This window comes from Carex rostrata, chromosome 7 (genome assembly GCF_964058835.1).
Source record: "Carex rostrata chromosome 7, lpCarRost1.2, whole genome shotgun sequence".
NCBI lineage: Eukaryota > Viridiplantae > Streptophyta > Magnoliopsida > Poales > Cyperaceae > Carex > Carex rostrata.
This window is the reverse complement of record NC_135924.1, coordinates 6,605,630-6,626,219: the sequence shown is the minus strand read 5'-3', so window position 1 is coordinate 6,626,219 and position 20,590 is coordinate 6,605,630. Positions and strand designations below refer to the sequence as shown.

At 32.6% G+C, this 20,590-nt stretch overlaps 1 protein-coding gene and 1 long non-coding RNA gene across 3 annotated transcripts; one reads left to right on the top strand and one right to left on the bottom strand.

Moving 5' to 3' along the window:
- Positions 1-7,472: 7,472 nt before the first annotated feature.
- Positions 7,473-8,643, bottom strand: LOC144557410 (uncharacterized). The gene is made up of 4 exons (XR_013512657.1): positions 8,404-8,643; positions 8,108-8,303; positions 7,925-8,021; positions 7,473-7,787 (listed from the first exon to the last, which is right to left on the bottom strand). It is a non-coding gene; the product is annotated as an uncharacterized LOC144557410 (long non-coding RNA).
- A 2,500-nt stretch (positions 8,644-11,143) lies between these two features.
- LOC144556816 (uncharacterized) lies at positions 11,144-17,086 on the top strand. Of its 2 annotated transcripts, XM_078305268.1 has the most exons (3): positions 11,144-11,612; positions 13,629-13,930; positions 17,023-17,086. In XM_078305268.1, the coding sequence occupies exons 1-2, from the start codon at positions 11,189-11,191 to the stop codon at positions 13,883-13,885; spliced, it is 681 nt and encodes a 226-aa protein (XP_078161394.1). In that variant the 5' UTR covers positions 11,144-11,188; the 3' UTR covers positions 13,886-13,930; positions 17,023-17,086. The 2 variants fall into 2 exon arrangements, with proteins under 2 accessions (XP_078161394.1, XP_078161395.1); XM_078305269.1 differs by lacking the exon at positions 17,023-17,086 and having other exon boundaries at positions 13,629-13,931.
- The last annotated feature ends 3,504 nt before the right edge of the window (positions 17,087-20,590 follow it).

The window sequence follows — 20,590 nt, the reverse complement described above, 5'->3', positions numbered from 1 at the left end:
TGCGATAGCGCTAGAGTAGGGTTTGGATGTTGTGGAGTATGTGGTATCAGACATTGTGGCTAATCGTGTGGCAATTTCAAATAATGAAATGTGTATATAGTTCAATACTTATTTTTTTTTTATAATAATAAAAATAAAGGATATCTGAAATAATTGGAAGGAAAAATCTTTTATTTATTTATTTATTTATTGTGATAGAAAGTAAATATTAATTCATGGTCAATGGTTTGAGCAGTTGGGCTTCGTATTTATTTTTATATCATGCATACTTTTTCAATGACAACGACTTGGTACCTTATTATTTTGGTGATCAAATATAGTTAAATCTGTGCATGCGTAAGCTAAATAAAGATTCTAAATTTTGAATTATTACATTAAAAATAGAGCAACTTGATATTTTTGTAATAATTTAATATGTGATACCTATGAACAATGATAAAATTTGATTAAAAATAAAGCATTAAAAATAATTTGTAATAATTTAATATGTTTTACCATTCTTTAGATTATTTGAATTGCATAGTTAATTTTAACGATCTTTGATCAGATATCAAAATCACGTTTAAATTATATGACAATTGATACACAATTACTTCTATAAGATTAACATTGTATATTTTTTTTTAAATAAATAGTTTAAAAAAGTATCCAACATATGCAATAATACAACGTACGCACTAATTGTACAAATTGTACATTGTTTCAGCCAATCCTCCACTAATTTAAATTATCTTTTTATTTTTAACTTTGTTTAACTTAATTTGAAAAGTATTATTAAAATTAACATATTAAGCTATCGTTTAAAATAAGTTTCATATTGAAATATCACAATATAATTGATATTTATATTCACACAAGTAAATCAAAATCTTCTGAACGAGAATAAATTAAATAGATTAGTCCAATACAGGAAACTAGATAAATTTCAAGTATATTTTTATACATTTTTAATGAAATGTTGGCACCTAACTGGTAACTACAACATTATTGATATTTTCACAAAATATGAATCCCCGTTTCTTAATATCTAAGAGATGTACTAATTAAATAACCATTTATACAATTAGATTTGATTACTTGCAAATTATGGATCACGTATTGCGAAAAACACAATTGTAGCTAACTAAGAGCGAAAAATCACAAATTTACTGTAAAAATTATAATTTATTATTTAAAATTAGTTACCTCCAATATGGAAAAAATAATTTTTAAATAACGTGTTTCAAATTATTAGTTTTGACTTTTTGTTAATAAATCAATACTAATATACATTAGTAAATAAACATGTTATATAGCGAATTATATAGCACTAGAATCACAATTTTTATAATACGGTGAAAAAAAAAACATGCTTGAACATGAAAATTGAACGTCGACCTGTTTTGCGCGTGAATTAATTTGTTTCAAAATATATGATTGGATTAATTGGTGCAAATTTTATTTACCATAACATTGGAACGATATTACTAATTTTGTTTGAATACTTTTTACGTTCCAAAACATTAGTGGGGTAGTGATATTGACAATTTTTTTTTAATAATATAACTTCTTCTAAATGTTTTTTTTTTTTTTAAATCTTCTAAATAAGCATTTTGCTTCCAATTTTGAAGTAGTAACCTTGCATGTAAATAAAATATATCGAAAGTCACTTTAAAATCTTATTAAAAGATATTCATAACCACTTTCATGTATTACGGTCAATTCCTACTATTAATCTATTTCTCTATTTTAATAGTTCAAACAATTAATCGGAATTGTTAAATATGTTATCTATTTGTAAATGTACTTGAAGATCATTTTTTTTTATGATAGACAATTAAATTTTAATCATTTTTATATCATGCATACCTTTTCAATAAAAACGATTCTGTATCTTATTATTTTGCTAGATAAATATAGTTAAATCCTAAAGATTCTAAATTTAGAATCACGATCTATTGTTAAAGCAACTCGATAGTTTTCGACAACTATTAATAAAAATTGTAATATTTTACTATTTGAGATGCATGAAAAATGATGAAATTCGATTTAAGTTTTGCCGTTAATGAGATGATTTAAATTGCATAGTTCGTATTTAACAACTTTTGATTAAATATCGAATTACCTTTAACTTATATAACAATTGATACACAACTATTTCTATAAGATTAACAATGAATTTTTTTTTTTAAATAAATAACTTCAAAAACTATCCAACATATGCAATAATAAAACGATCTTTTTTATTTAAACTTTCTTTAACTTAATTTGAAAAGTATTATTAAAATTAACAAATAAATTAAGCTATGGCTTAATATAAATATAACACATTAAAATATCATAATATGATTGATATTTATATTCACACAAGTAAATCACAACTGCTACACAATGAGAAGAGAAAATAACTAATGACAAAAATAGGTAGATTTCAAAAAAAAAGACAAAAATAGGTAAAGGACACATAAAATCCGGCCTAGAGCTAGAAGACAAGAAACTAGCAATAGCAAGCATAATAGCTGATGCCTCCGAAATTTTTATAAATGCCCAAAAAAATAATGAAATTACGGAATCTATCCTGGTTTGTAAAGAATTTCGAAATCTATACTTGAAAATAAGGTTCATAAGGTCCGGTTGATGGTTTACCGGTTTTGTAGATTTTGCTTTTTTTTTTTTTTTTTTTTTTAAACAATTTTTTTATTTGTTGTATTAAAATATTAGAAATGTTGAATATATTTTTTTGAAAATAGATGAAATATAATATAATTTAATTTATTAGAAAGACTGCAACAAATAATCCAGATCAATATTTTTCAGGCCGGATTTTTTGCGGCTGCAAGAAAAATTAATATATTTCTTTATGTGTTATTGGAAAAAAAATAAAAATGCCTAGATTTTAAGTTATTGATCCCTGTTCAAAAGTGACTTCTAGGTAACTCAGAAAATATTGTGATCCTTCTAGTACATTTTATTTATAAAAAAATGTATCTATTTTGAGAATTCTTTTTGAATAACAATCATTAAATAACTAAAAGTTTTTATTTTTTTTTAAAAATAGATACAACTTTTTATAAATTAAATGTACTAGAAGTATGACAATATTTTCTGGATTTATCTAGAAGTGACTTTTGAACCGGGATCAATAACTCACAATCCAAGCATTTTTATTTTTTTCCAATATCACATAAAGAAATATATTAATTTTTCTTACAGCCACGAAAAATCCGGCCTGAAAAATATTGATCCGGGTTATTTGTTGCAGTCTTTCTAATAAATCAAATTATATTGTATTCCATCTATTTTCAAAAAAATATATTCAACATTTCTAATATTTTAATACAACAAATAAAAAAATAAAAAAAAAATTGTTTAAAAAAAAAAAAATCTATAAAACCGGTAAACCATCAACCGGACCTTATGAATTTCAAATTCTTTCCGGTTAATCATTAACCGGACCAAAGTAATAAATCCGGGAATTGGGTGACCGGAAATAAGGGGCTTATTCTGGTTATTGAGTAACCAGATAGGGTAGATTTCGAAATTCTTTACAAACTGGGGTAGATTCCTTAATTTCATTATTTTTTTTGGGCATTTATAAAAATTTCGGTAATGCCTTTATTTATTTAATCTCTTCACAGTCTACCACACCAAAAGAGGTCTCTAAAATGCGACATATGTATTAGATTAGATATCACGAAAGGAGAAAACACATGCTATTCATGCGTCATTCATCCACTCATTCATTCAATCACGCGTTTTAGCAATTTTCTTTCTCACTCAGTGTCCCCTTCTCTCTTCCGTGCTGCAGCCGCGTTGTGCGGAGTTGTTGTGATTGATATAAAAAAATATATCTTGATAAACAAAGGTTTGATTAATAACAAAAAGTGTTGTGTTGGGACTCGTTCATGTGACCTACTACGATACCGTGTAGTTTTAGAAATTAAAAAAAATATTAATATTAAATTATAAAAAAGTAGGATGGATTTTTTTTTTTTTTTTCAATTTCATAGTTTGGTCTCATCAAAGATTTTTCTGGGACTAAATCTATGGTTTAATTTCAGTAATTTTCGAGAGTTACAATATGTTTTCGTCACAAAAAACTTTAAAGATATTGTGGGTGTTCGCAGGGGCGGACGCAGGATTTTTGTCAGGGCAGGACAATAATCGGATGCAAATAGCTTATCGGGTTCAAACCCAATAACTTATCGGGTACAATTCAACATAACAAAAAAAATACCAATCAATATAATAAAAATCCTAAATTACTTGAAAAAAATCAACAATTCAACATTTATAGGGAATTTGAAATAATTAGCATTTTGGTTCAACTTGGCAGCCTATTTGGTTCAACTAATTTTCGCTATTTGGGATCAGCGCTTATTTGAACTCCGCTAATTTGTTTCGCTCAGAGTTTATATGACTTCGTTCCGTCTATTAGAATTCCAGAATGGGCTACAGGGGGGGCAATTTGAATTCCAGGGAGGGGCAGAGATCCGAAAAGCAAATTTTTAGCACTATTTTTGAAAATTCAGCGGGGGGCAGCTGACCCCCCCTGTGCTACAGTGGATCCGCCCCTGGGTGTTCGAAACTTTAAAGATATTGTGAGTGTTCGGCAGGAACAGATTAAGCCTCCTGAGCTTCTTAGCATTTTAAGGAGTCTTAAATTTGTCGAATAAGTACTTATTTACAGAGCTTAAAATTACTTTCTTAGTCCATCTTTTACCTACTTACTTTAAGCTTGTCCAAGATTTTAAGTCTTGATTCTACATGGCTTAAGGACTTTTTTTACCAAGCAGACTCTCCTTAGTACATCTTAAATTTTAAATTTGTGACCCTTGCCGAACACTCTCGTTAAGATTAAACTATTGATTCGATCTTAGCGGGATATGTAAAATTCACAGACCCATTTCTCTCCTTTATTTTCTGTTCTATTGGGATTCTCATTGGAGAGAAGTAGGAGCAGATGTATGTATATGAATGAAGGTCAACTAGTATTTTTTTTTTAAAGAAATCTTTTGTATTTATGTATGTTTTTCTATATAATTTAGAATAAAATATAATGAATACTGTAAAATTGATATTTATTTTCAACATAAAAATTTTATATAATTGATTTCTATAGTTTGAAAATCTATCTCTAACTCTGGAGATTGGCTAACGAGATTGAACCATTATCTATTGGTTTTTTAATTGTGTGATTATTGATGTGATATAAATTGTAAAAAATTTGATAATATTTTTTATAGGATAAACCCGTAGGTTAAAAAAGAAAAAGAAAAAAAAATCTTGATAATAGAAAAGGGAATAACAAGCTTGTGTCAGGACTCGGTCAGTCGGTCCAGGTCAGGTGACCTACTACAAAGACCGTGTGATATTTATAATTAAAGTAAAAAAAAAGTTATAATCTGTAGTGGAAAAATGGCGCTTTGGGTTTGTTTAGTCAATAGATTGCAGCTGCTTCTCACTTTGCTTTCAGATTACGCCTCAAACAATAAGATAGTGCCGCCATAATATAATATAAAATTTAGAAAATGGTATGAAAGAATGAGATTGCGTTCTTTAGGGATTGACAGAGTTAGAGAAAGTTAAATTAGGAATTAACGTAACTTTAAAGTAACCTGAAAAAAGAGGCTAACCGCTTTGCGTGCTCCATTAAATGATTGAGAAGATGACTTCAGCATTGCTCGAATATATTTCTTTATTAATAGGGGTGGTAATGAGTTGGGTTCAGTTTGAACTCGTTACGAGTAGGTTTGTCTGAGTCACGAGTGAGCTGATCTTAAGAATCCGAGCTGAAATTTTAGCTTGATATCATCATGAGTTGGACTGAGTTAGCTCACAAGCTAATAAGTTGGCTTGCTGGATCTAGTTAGATCTTGTTTTAAGAAGAAAAAATAAATTTTACAAACTTTTTAGACTGAGTTGAATCAAACTGGACTGAGTTGAATCGAACTGGACTGAGTTGGACAATATAAATTGCACACAAATTGATGAGTAGCCGAGTAAGCTAGACTCCAACTTGAACTCGCTAATTCTGGACCGAACTAGTGGCGAACTGAGTCCGATCCAGTAACGAGCAAGCGAGTTAGATGCGAGTCACGATCGAGCTGCGAGCTACGAGCTTGTTTTCTACCCCTAATCTTTAAGAAATATTATCTTGTGAAGATATTTAATCTTTAAGAAATGTATTAGAAAGCAGGAAAGCAATGTTGTATACTTCTTAGTTTTAATAAAAGAAGTGTTTTCAGCCAAAATTTTAAATAAGAGACAAAACCAGACAAGTTTTGACTTTCATGACAAATTTGCACATCAAGACATCAAGTAACATTTTTTCGGAAACGTTTGTTGTTTTCCTTTTCTTTTTTTTGTTTTGTTCCAAATTCGGGTGTATCAAACTGATCCCTGTCACAATAAACTTTCAGAATAATCCAGTGATACATAATTTGCTTTCAATTAAGTCAAAATTATTTCGGTATCTATTTGAATTTTATAGGAGTTTGCTTTGAAATTTGTGACAGATTAGAACGCACGACTCAGATCTTATTTCACACGATTGCAATGAATCTGAATTTGAAAATCAGAACTTAGGTATTCGATATTCTAAGAATAAATTAATAAGGTTCTGCCTGGTACAACATTTCACAGGTTCAAAATACTCAAGTGGGTTATCAATTTTTTTTTATTAATCTTATCTTATATATTTAAAAAAAAAATACTATTCTGCTATAGCAAGTGGGGAATTACTGTATTAGACTTCGCTATCTTGGATTGAAGTTATAAATGGGCCGGTTTTCTCGGTCGAAAGGCGATTTTAAGCCCAATAAAAATTACCACGAGTGTGCATTTAATGGGCCTGATCTATCAATTAAGGTTTCATCCATGTGGACCAACTAGTAATAAAGCCTTTAGAGAAAACATTGAAGGATGTTGTATGATATGTTATAATTTGCCCAACTCTACTCATTTTATTTTGCAAAGTACAACTTATATTATGTCTGTATATTTAATTTGATATATGATTTTCAATATATTTTACTAAAGCTATTCAGATTCCAGATTTCAATGAAGAAGAACTAGATTCGAATTGATTCTAGCCGTTTACATATCCATTCATGTTTACATGTTTATTATAAGAATCGATCTGGACCGTCTGATATGGAACAGACGGTCTCAATAAACTCAGGATTGTCCAATAAAACTTGTATTAGTGGAAAGGAACCGAACACTCAATAATTGCTCATCAGCCAAAAAAATTTCTCTTGGAAAGATATGTTAAATTATATAAAATATTTAAAAAATATTAAATTTAATTTTCAAATTTTTCAACATTTTCATTCGAATTTTAGAGTTGAGATTTTAATGCGAAGTACCAATATTATTTATTCTACAGAGCACCGAAACTTAACTCTATATACACGTACATTATACATACATACATAGAACATAGATTAATTAAGGCATATATAAGCTACATATATTCCTTTTGAGGATATTATTCTTTAATTTCCTTAATATAAAACCTCATTTTTTAACTAGTCTTAATAACAAAGATATGAAAATTATATTCTTTATTTTACAATCTTCTCCATTAGTTCCTCTACTGGAGAGCATCGCTGGACTTTCAGACTGTTAAGGTCGTTATTCTCTCTTAGTCTGGCGATGGGTCCCGCTTGCCTCCTCTTTTAATTCCTCCTGCGCTGCTTTTGGTCCAACTAACAGCCCTTTATCGCCTTTCCCCTCTTCTTTGAATCTGTTGACCAATTCAAAATTTACTTCAACGGTCGCTCCCAATTCAAATTGTGCCATAGCTGACAAGAGAGAGAGAAAGAGAGATCATCAGATCACCCATTGTTATGTTATATTAAGCAAAACCAGATACCTTACTAATGTAATGCCCACGTATTTTTGACCAAATTAAATTTAACTAATAAAGTATATTGCATACTGGTACAAGTAGCTTCCTCTCCTGGTCAAAAGTGCTAAGTATTGGAAACTCATCATAAGATGTCCACATTTTGCCGAAAGGCCTTTCAACACAGAACCTGCTGACAATGCGCAATTAGGTTTTGCTTTGGGATATAACACAAAATTCAACACAACAAAATAGAAAAAGCAAATCCACACCTACCGGATAATTCTGCGTTGCCTTCTGTTCTTTGCTCATTGATCCAACGGAAATTATCAATAATTGCCTGTGTCTCTGGTACTGTGGTAGGCCTTGGTGCATAGATCACATCAGGAGCAGTATCTTGAGAGGTTGGCATTACAGCTGGTTTTTTGTTTTTATTTGGCGGCCGGCCTCTTCTCGCAGGTGGCTTCGGTACCTGTTGATCAGTGCCATCAATGCCTTGGTCTTAAATTCTCAAAGTTTCTTTTTTGCTAATTCCTGAATTGCCCTACTTCATATAATAAATTTACACATACCACAAGATGTGACAATTAGCTGCATACCTGTCTGTCTAGAAAAGGAAAGATCATTCCTGCTTTCACCCATCCATAGCCCTATGCAAAAAAAAAAAAAAAACTTTAAAAGCATTAGCTACAGAATTAATTAAATCAGATAGTGCACCTCGATTGTTATTTTCTTTTAATATTTTTGTTTTGGTAACCCGTTTTCTAACTTCAGAAATTAATAATCACATGTGGTAAAGAAAAAGAAAACAGAGAAACTTTCACTTACCATGTTTCCATTCACTTTAAAAGCATTTGCTTGATTTCGTTCATACCACCTCCCCTTACTCAAATTCCTCTAGCAAACATAGGAAGCCAAAAATCAATATCAAGGAAGTTTTAAGGAAGAGCTGTTTTGGATGGTATGGGCCCCAACAAGTCTGACACGGGTCATGAGATTGGTGGTGTGATATTTAGTCAAACTCTTTATTTGGACTCTTTCAAAACTAATCAAAGTTGGTGGGATAACTCATGGATTCTATTTCAGATTAGAAGATGGACAAAAACTATCTCAGGTCTTAATTAAAAAGTACTGGCTTGGTACCCATTAGCATACACAAGCACTATATCATGACTAAAGGAGGACAAGGATATACTAATATCTCTTTCAATCTAAAAATCCTAAGAAAATAATAGTGATGGACAGTAAGAGAGGTGACTTGATTGCTTTTGTGCGCATTCAATATGCACCCAAAATAACCTCTTTCCATCAATTTAGTTGCAATCTAATTTTGCAGTAGTACCGTAAATGCCACATTTTATTTTATTTTACCTTCAAACAATTCCTTCGCCTTTTAAAGAAAAAAATATGTTCACCTCTGAAAGACAAGTCATTATTAAAACTTGTGAGAGGAGCTGTATTATGGGTAATCTGGTTAGAAAGAAAAGTTCAGGTATGGAAGAGGAAGATTTGGAGAAGGTGGCTCTGCTTGGGTGTGGGCAAAAAATACAGTGATGGACGATAACAGAGGTATTTGATCGCTTTTGTGCGCATTCAATATACACCCAAAATAACCTATTTGCATCAATATCGCAATTTAAATTTGCGGCAGTATATTTTTTTTAAGCAATAGTAGGTTTACCTCACTGATTTCATTAAGAAACCATATTTTTTTGCAGGAATGGTATCAAAATCTGGTACCAAACTCACAATTACTGCCAAACAGAGATAAAGAAATTTCAGTCATACCCTAAATTTCTACCTAAATTTACAAAACATCTAACAAATAATTAAAACATGCACTCATCAACAAAGTTGAAATTGAATCATATAATTTGCGGCAGTACATAAATGCCACAATTATTTTTAATTTTACCCACAAACAGTTATTTTGCCTCTTTAACACGTACTGTAATGAGTGAAAAGACGGCTACTATTATGCTCTATATGTACTACTTATGACTGCTTAAGAGACTAATGTGAAACCCCAATTTTGACGGCAGAAAGTAACCTATCCTAAAAAAAATGACAAAAACACCCTTACAAGGACCTGAATTTGACAACTTAGATGAAACAAACTACTTTTGCAGTAGTACCCTATTGCCATTTTTTTTTTCCCACAAATAATTCCGTCGGCTTTAAAGAAATAAATATGTAAAGAACTAACCTCAGTCTCAGATTCCAATACCACAATGGCCAGATCTAGTTTGAGCATGTACAATTGCATCCATTTCTAATGGTCATAGGGTACAAAAGAAAATTCTTAATCTTCTCTCAATTTTATTCCAAACTTGTTTATATGGTGAGGATGAGTCAGAAGACGGATATAATTATGACTTGTTTATAGGCAAATGCTTCTGTGCATACAAGGACCTATTTGTAAAATGAACATATTTTTATTTTCAAAGTTCAAACAGTCGATCCGAACCGTTCAACTTGTTCTCCATATTAATATGTGCTTGGAGACCAAATTTTACATTTTTCTGAATTTTTTTACTATTTATTAAGATGGGTACAAAATTCAATGGTCTGAATTTGATATTTTTTGTACTCATCTTAATAAATAGTAAAAAATTTCAGAGAAATGTAAAATTTGGTCTCCAAGCACATATTAATATGGAGAACAAGATGAACGGTTCGGATCGACTGTTTGAACTTTGAAAATAAAAATATGTTCATTTTACAAATAGGTCCTTGTATGCACAGAAGCATCACTCTTGTTTATATGGTGAGGATTAGTCAGAAGACAGCTATAATTCAGTTGACTTATATTTTCGAACCGAACACCGAATAAAATACAAAAAAAATGTATAATATGTTTTATTCGCGAATAAAACACGATCATTTTTTCTTCCTTATGATACAAATTATTTTCGAATCTTAAATTTTTGACCTCACCAAATTAAAACCAAATTATTCGTTTGTCTGTGACATCTAAAATTGTACTAGACGCTACTTTCATGATACTTTGAAATTCCATATCGTGTAGGAAACGTAGCAATTTGTGGTATATATGCTATGCACGTAACACACCCTTGTATTATATGACCGTGACATTTTCCTAAATTTAATTAATGCTTAATTAGAAAGAAAACGATGTACACCACTAAACATAAGGTCAATTGACTTTCATTAGAAATTTTGATGAAGTATTTGACTTGGTCAACAAAATAGCTAAATCCAAGCCTACTTGACTTTTACCCCGTCTATGCATTCCCAGTTTCCCACAGTTAACACTCTCTACAAATACTGCTTCATTAATCCCTGTTTTCTCTTCAACTCAACACAGTCATTACTTGACAACTGATCTTAGCAAAGATGAAGAATTCTCCTTCTCTTGTAGTTCCTCTCCTAGTTATGATGGCATTATTTGCCACATCGTATGCTGTACAATTCGAGGCCGCAAACAATGCTCAAGGAACCTCCGGCGGGACTCGTTTCGACCAGGAGATTGGCCTCGACTATAGCAAGCAAATCATGGCCACTGCATCAGATTTCATCTGGACTACGTTCGGGGAGGCACCAACCGATAGGAAGAGTATCGACCTTGTAACCCTAAGCATCGAGTCGTTAAATGGGAACCCGGCTTACACTGACACCAATGAGATACACTTTAGTGCAGAGTACATCGCAGACTACTCAGGCGATGTCAAGACTGAGTTTGACGGGGTGATATACCATGAGATGACGCACGTGTGGCAATGGAACGGACAGGGCAATGCACCTAGTTGGATTATTGAAGGTACATGATACATCTAGGGTATAAATCAAGAGGGTTCAAACGCCTCCATCATACATCTATTTTTTTTAAATTTATATATCAAAAATAAAACCGTTAGATGTGATCTATATTATTTTCTTTACATGTACATAAACAATTTTCACATTCGATTTTGGTTTTATATGAATAAGCAAGTTGAAAAATCAATGTCTAGAATATATATATATATATATTAAATATGGATTGGGAGTCAAGTCACCCAACACATTTCAATTTCCTATGTATTAATATAGAGGATTTTTTTATTTTGTGAGTCTTGAACTCATGACCTCCTTGATGTAGATTATTACAATACAAGTAATAAATCCTAATTGATACTCAATTCGGTTGCAAGTGTACAACCTTGTCAAGTAGTACTTAGGGATCGTCTCCACAGGAACAAGTTGGAATATTAACTCTAACCTAACAATTTAATTTAGTAAAAGAAAGTAAAAAGGTTTTGTGTTTGTTCAAGTGGTTTGGTTTCGATTAAAATGAATTAAACTAAAGTCTTTAAAGCAAAATTAGGTTTTTAACAAAAATGAGAAATTAGAGTTTCTTAGGGTTCCTATCCACTAATGTCACCACTAATTGGTTTATAAATTTCTGTTCTTATGTTTATGAAGGCACAGTTTGGTGTTGTAGGTACAAAGTGATATTTCTATATTAATACCATCTTTAAATTAGAATAAACGTCACCTCTCAGTACTTGGCTACTCTAATATAAAGTCATTAAGTTCTTACTGTCCCAATTGATTTAGAAAACTATCTTTCACCTCTCGGTATTTGACACAATTTTCTAAACTATTAGGTAAAGCCCGTATAAGACAAACATCACCTCTCGGTACCTAGCCTATCAAATACCCTATTCCTTATGGTCTGGACCTAATATTCAATTTCTCAATTGCAAATACCAAATCCTAGGGTTTCATGTGATTTCGATTAAGTCTTCACAATCAATTAAAATAAAGAATAGACCATAACAAAGAACAAGAATATATAAAATAAAACCAAATAAATCATAACAAAAGTTTCAAGTACAACCCTAATCAACCTTAGAAAAGCCCTTAGCCAGTCATGGCTAAGACACAAATGAAATCAAACGAATAAAAGAGTTCTAAATGAAAGAAAATAATAAAACCGATTGATCAATGATCTCTTCTTCCTTCTTCTCTCTTCTTGCTTTCCCTTTGCTTTTCCTTGTTTAAAATTAGAAATTCTGCCTAAAAAACGTCCTCAATCTGTTCTACAGGTTCCTATTTATACCCCCCTCTAAAACCTAGAAATAACCAACCAAAAATAATAAATTCGGGCTCTGAATCGACCTAATTGCGGGCCGCAATGAATGGAGGCAGTTAACAGACTGCGCAGAAAAATCTGGAGAGGTCATTGCGGGCCGCAATAAAGGTCCTTTCGGGCTGCAATAAAGGTCCTGCGGGCCGCAATAACTCCATTTCGGGCCGCAATGGATGTTGGCAGTGGCTCCAATATTCATGCTAACTCACCCGTTTTGCTTCGTTAAGCTCCAAAAACTTGATTACCTGTAAAACAAACATTACTAGGGCAGTAACTTGAACTTTTAGACATTTCTAACCTAATTAAACCTAATTTAATCAAAACTTGGCTTAATTTACACACCTAACCCTAGGTTTCAATAGATACGATTTCGGCTTATCACTCCTATATAGAAGCCACGTGCCTTTACCACTAAATCAAATACAAGTTCTCATGTGTAGAATTTTTTCACATTATTGTATTTTTGCAAGCTTTTAATTCTAATAAAAAAAATCGAAATGTCATGTTCGTTTACGTGTGTTTAGAGAAAATGATATATATCATACATCTAACGATTTTATTTTGATATTAAGTTTTAAATTTTAAGTAATTTTAGTTCTAAAAAAATAAAGACAGGCATTTGAATGATCCTCATAAATCAATAAGTTTTCTCTAAAATTGTATACAAAGTTAAAGTATTTTTTTTATTATATATTTTCTCAGGGATTGCTGATTTTGTGAGGTTGAAGGCTAATTATGCATCGAGCAACTGGCCGAAGCCTGGCGAGGGCAACAGTTGGACGGATAGCTACGCTGTGACAGCGCATTTTTTGGACTATTGCAACGGGCTCATGAGCGGATTTGTTGCACAAATGAATGCAAAGATGAAGGATGGATATAGCGACGACTTCTTTGTGCAGTTGCTCGGAAAGACTGTCGACCAGCTATGGAGTGACTATAAGGCCAAGTATGGCAACTAGCAAACCAGAGAATACCAATTGTTGTAACTAGAGATATTGAGATATATACTAGGGAAAATTGTGAGATTGCCACTCCAAAACTTTTAAATTGTGAGATTGCCACTATAAACTTCAAAATCGTGAGAATGCCACTATAAAACATTCATAATTGTAAAAATGCCATTAACAGTGTATTCTTATACTATTAATCTTGTTAAAAATAAATAAAAATATTGACTAAAATATCCTTACTCAACCCTAGCCTTAACAACACCGGCCAATCTCCCCTTCTTCGTTAATCAAAAAACACGAACCAAAGAAAACAAAGGCGTTAGGCGATTTCTCTGATCAACGAGAACAACACGCGAAGAGGCTTCAGTCCAGGCGATTCCTCCTCCTCCTCCTCGCCTCCTCCTACCCAGTAGTAACCCTAATCGCCTCACTTTGAACCCAGCACCCTAATCTGCAATTTGTGTTCCTGAGGTTTGAATCCGAGACAACTTGAAAATCAGAAGAAAACCTGACATATTCCTGTGATGGAACTTTGTATCATCCACAAAATTATTGGTCATTCCTGATTTGTGTTTGTGCTGAGTTGAATCATCTGATATTGTCGTAGTGATGCCTATATATCTGATGTTAATTTTAATGTACTAAAGACTGGTAGGAAAAATTCTAAATTCTAGTTTTTCCCTTCTACTTAATCTGAAGTTATTCGGATTAAGCACTCTAGCTAGCCATGTGATGGATAAATGAAAGAATGTAGAACTATGTTCAAAGTGAAGATCTGATTTGTTATAACTAGCATTTATTTTACTCAGATTTGTTCTAACAATATATACTTCATTAAATTCAGTGGCTATGGTCAAATAACAAGGAATATTCAGCTAATTTGTTTTACAAATTGGTTGTGGCAGCAGGTAAAACTAAATGGGAATACAAATTCATTTGGTCCCTCAAAATGCCCCTACTGTTCGGGTCTTTGCCTTTCTACTTTTACAGGACAGATTCCTTACGCTTGATATCATGATTCACAGAGGATTGCAATGCGAATTAAGATGCGAGGTATGTCAGCAGTGCCCTTTAGAAACAGCAAATCACATCTTCTTTCAATGCAGTTATGCAAGGGGGGTGTGGACAAGGATGAATATGATACTCGGTGTCAGCTTCTTGCAAAATGGGGATACAATACAGGCCTCTTTAGATAAATCATGGAGAGCGTGCCGGCGAAGGTTCTTAAGGGATAAATGGGATTCTTATATATTTGCGGTGTGCTGGTTTTTGTGGAGGGCACAAAATAAATTGATTTTAGAAGGAGGCGCAACAGATTCAAGATGGCTGGCACAATATGCTTTGAAAGAAGCTAAATTATGGATGAAGCATTGTTGAATAAGTGGTGGGTGCTATTGCTGAGTTTGGGTAATTTAAGATGTTTTTAGGGGTGTTTGTGAATTTTTCCAATTTTCCCTTTTCAAGCTTCATAGTTACTGGTAGGGATGATGTATGGGTGGGGAAGAAGAGAAGCTGAGTTTTAAATATTGATGATGTAATTTTAGTTATTTTTAGGGATGTTTTTGAATTTTTTGCATTTTTAATTTGGGTGCTGTATAGGTACTGGTACGGTGGAGATTCGGTACCGGTACTGGGTTGTATAAATCCCTGATAGCTACTATCGGGTTTTCAAAAAAAGTATATACTTCATTAAAAGATTTTATTAGAAAGTTAATACTTTAATTTAATGGGTATTATTAGACATGCTTATGTTTCATGCTTAAATGAAGCAAGTTAATCATGTTTCCTATCCAAGTTTCGAAGATATACAACTATTAATTGAATTACATGTATCTAAGTTTTCCTATTGTTTCGCCATTACTTCATTAATTTTGAGTTTGCTTCTCTCTTAGTAAAATTGTATTTTTTTTTAATGCGATTTGGATGTCATTAACATTGTCGTATTAAGCATATATGTTGCTTGGTTGAATATTCATTCTATAATTTAAAAGAAATAACTGTGTACCACACACCTATATACAACATACAACTATTGAAGATAACAAAGTAAAAAAAACTCTGTAAAACTAAAATAAACAAAAAAAAAAAACTAAGAAAAATCTCACAATCAAGAGCATTATGCACATCCCATTTTATTGAAATTCAATAGAGATCACAACATAACTAACTTCGTAAGAAGACCTCTGCTCTTGAAATTGAAAAATTATATACCCACTCTACACATAATTCTTGAATCCTAAACAAAACAATACTAAAATTAAAATTAAGTAAACAACCATGGCAAGCCAAATCAAAATACATATCTTTTTCATTAGTCATTACAAACTTGGTATAGAAAACCACATGCCAATTTCCTAAGAAGTCTCATTAGTCATTACAAACTGGGTCAACAAATTGATACATAAACCCCTTAAAAACAAATTTAACACCACAATTTTCACAAGGTGGAAGGTTTCCAATAAGTGTGATAATTTTAAATCTCAATACTATCTCACCAAATTTATCAGGTTATCAAACAAATAGTCAAGATATTCATCAACCAGGTTAACTGTACCATAAATTTTGGAGAAAAGTAAAACTACAATAATAAAAATGTTTCGCTGAGGAAATCAAACAAAACAAGAAAAAGAGAAATAATAAAAATGTTTCGCTGAGGAAATCAAGAGAAGTGAAACCTAGAGAAGATGTATCAAGCAAGCAAATCCGCATGGACAACCCAGCCAGGGTAACATCGGCAGAAAATGAATCAATCCAGGGCTCAAACAAGAGCCCGGCCCAAAGAAACAATCTCGGATCCACCAATCGGTCAATGTTCGCTCGATTGATGGCCGCTCCAAGAAGGCCGAAACCCTAGATTCTAATAGAGAAGGGTGCTGTGAAATTTGAAGAGGAGGCGATTAGGGAGGAGGAGGCTATCACGCCTGGACTGAAGAGGTTTCGCTGCACCAAACGAGATTTGAAGAGGCGATATCAACCTAGAATGTTACTGTTTTTGTATGAAGGGTATAATCGGAAATACAGAATTATGTATATCAAAATAGTTTTCAGTTAATTTTTAATAAAAATATAATAAGAATACACTGTTAATGACATTTTCACAATTATGAACGTTTTATAGTGGCATTCTCACAATTTTCCCTATATACTAATAAAGGATGAGAGAATATATTATCATGACTTTGGATTAATAATCATTGTTAGAATTGGCTATAAGAAGTTATTATTTTTGATTAAAAGGTCAGAGCCCATTTCATTTAAGAAATTTTTATTAACTTACAACCATGCAAGAAAAATAAGTTATTATTCAAAATTACTCCGACTGTCCGGCCCACCCTTCTAGCAGACCGCCTGGAGCAAAGGTGGTCCACTAGGGACTAGATCGCCCCTCTGCTGGGCGGTTCTCTTTTTTTATTTTTTTTATTTTTTTAAGAGATCTTAATATTTTCATTTAAATAAAGTTTATTTTTTTTGTTTAGGGTGTATGCCAAAATATAAGACATTTAATATATTTATGGGTGATGTCATAACTTTTTTTATAATTTTGATTTAATTTGTTAGTTGGATATCACAAATCTAAAGATAACACTAATTAAGGACTTAGCTTTGATTCAAAAATTTTCAAATTCTGATAGCTTGTTGATATTTCAAAATTTTTGATTAAATAATGTCTTGGAGTTTTGATCTTCTTCTCTTTATTTCTAGTACTAAAATAGTAGTGTAGAGTTACTAGTATATGTGCTAACCTCAAATTAGATCTATATCCATACACAAAGCACTCTAGACTGGCCTCTGATATGGTACCAAGTTCAAACTCGGCAGCCAAGCACTACGCAAAGTCCACCGGTACAGTGCAATGCGCTAAAAACACCAAATTTGACCTCTGCTGGTAAATCAACAAGTCTAGACTGATACAAGGACCAAATTGCAAAAGTGATTATACAAGCATGTAGAGCATTAAAAAATACATAGAATTGACACAAATTTCAATTTATTTGGATTTTTCTATAGTTAGTTATGAATTTTCAAAGTTTAGTTTTCGAAAAACTTTAAACAGCCATAACTTTGGCTATGAAAGTCGAATTTGTGCGTATGACCACTTTTTGGAAAGGGGGAGACGAGATGGATCCAAATATCACCTAGGGAGTCACCCCCAAATATCTGAAGCATCAGATTTAAAAAAAAATGTCGTTTAGTGCCTCAAAAATTTAGTTGAAGTTTTCGTTCAACAATAGGCATACAACGATCGGTATTTTGTTTAGTCAAAAGCCTAAGAGATTATTCGAGAATTATTCATATAATTATTTTTAAATGCATTTACTATTTATTGTGTTCGTTTGCCTATCTCTGAGCAAATGGTATATGTTGACAATAATTATATAATTTAATTATTCTCTAAAAAAAGTTGACATCATTGAGGCAATCTTACCATATTTCCTTGTGTATATTTGAATAAAATAAATTATTAAGAATCAAGGTCAAGTCATTAATTAGTGTTATCTTTAGACTTGTGATATCCAACTGACAAATTAAATCAAAGTTGTAAATATATCACTCATAAATATTAAATCAAAGTCCTTAATTACGACATCTCACTCATAAATATATAATTTTCTTTTTTTTGGCATACACCATAAACAAAAGAAAACTTTATTTAAATGAAAATATTAACATCTCTAAAAAAAAGAGAGAGAGAACCGTCCAACAGAGGGGCGGTCTGGTCCCATGTGGATCGCCCCTGTCCCAGGCGGTCTGCTGGGAGGGTGGGCCGCCCGTGGGCTAGACGGTCCCGCAGGTGCAGTTTTGAAAAAAATCTTTTTTTTAGGACATTAATAAAAATTGCCGAATAATGTATCACATTAAAAAATGTAACATTTTTTTCCTAGAAGGAAAAGTATAACATTTGACCTTTGCAAAGGTGCTAGAGAGATCGTCTATGTGAGATACGTATAGGTGTCAACCTAAAATGTAAGATATTGCAAGACCAAAGGAAGTTTGTATGTTTAGCCTAATTTGCATAGTTGCCTAGGCTTCAGTCCTTTCAAGCAGGGACTCTTTGCAAATTGGTCCACATAAATTGTACGTAAAATGATCTAATATATAGGCATGTAACGAAAAATCTGTTTTCAGTTCAAAAATGGAAGTCATAGTCAAGGGGAGAGGGGGGCGTCCGATGTCCGATGCCCATCGAACCAGACTCTGTTCGATGGGCACTTTTCACCGTTTGATTCAAATTTTTGATTCGTCATTTTGATTAACGGATCCTTTCATCAAACTCCAATTAAACCCGGTTATTTACTCTCCGTCTCTCCGTTCCGTCTGTCTCTCTGACTCCTCCAAGCTCTCCCTCCCTCTCCGCTATAGAAGGAAAGGAGGTCGAAGGCATCGATACCGCCTCCCTCCTCGAACCCACCCTCTTCGATCCCTACTTCTCTGGCCGCAGCCACAATCATAACCGCACGGCATCCGCAACACTAACCCTACGCCTTTGGTGGAAAGAGATTTTCGGATTTTTCCCTTTAAGGGTAGTGAAAACGAGGTCTCGTCAGTGTTGAAGTTAGTAAGAAAATCAAAGGTCAGATACTCTATGCAAATTTCAATTAGTTCTACTGGTTGATATCGCTTAATAGCAACTGGTACATACTGGTGGCAACCACAAATTGCTGGTATTTAGTACCATACAGTATCAAATAGTAAAAATCTCATTCCCTTTTTCAGAATTTTTTTTTTTTGCATTATACCCACTAATTATACGTATTTACAAATCAAACTAACAATTCTATTATTTGCAACTAATACTAAATTTTTTTGTCGTTTCTTTGCTAGACTATGACTTACATAGAATTCATATCACTTAAGGTAACAAAATATTTCTGTTTAGATATGGACTGTCCAATGGCGATCCACACGACTATTAAAGCGGGCCCTGTGCGCTCCACCTTGGGCCGGATTGGCCCGGATTCTGATCAGACCGCCATGATCCCAAACAGAAATAATATGTTACCTCAGAAGACGCATTTGACTTACATAGGCCAAACTGAAGTATTAGCCACAACCCTAAAAAATTTGAATGAGTAGCTTCAAATCTAACAAATGTTGGGTTCATTTGTCAATACGGTACCACTTTGGAAAAGAAGCGGTATACTACGATGCTTCTACTTTCATTTTGAAGCAAGCCAAATGTGTTATATTACTGGGACAAATCACATTGTATCTTCCAGAGAAAGTTAAAGAAAATTGTATAATCTTCATACCATGTTTTATTGAAACATCAACGACAACCAATTAGTGCAAATTCCAAGAATACACAGAAATCTGAGCTAGCTAAATTTTTTCTTCATTTCTGTGTTGTTAAATATTGTCGTTGTTTTCTTTTCAGTATGATGTGATGCTACATTCTGTTGACATTCCAATGGCATTGGGTTATGACCACAGATTATATGTAATTGGGTACGGGAAATAATAGAAGGTAGGTGGGGGTTTAATCACTGAGTTGCGCAACCACATGGTCATTGCCATGACAGCTAGGAAGGAACTTGATTACTTAGATGAAAAGGAAGAGGAGAGAATGAACTGAGAGAAGCAGGAGGCTGAAAGGAAGCAAAAAGAGGAAGAAGAGATAGCACTAGAAGAAGAGATAAGAAGGCGTGAAGAGGCTAAGAGAAAAACTTGTAGAAGAGAAGCAAAATAATCCACTTCTAATTATTTTTCCCCTTT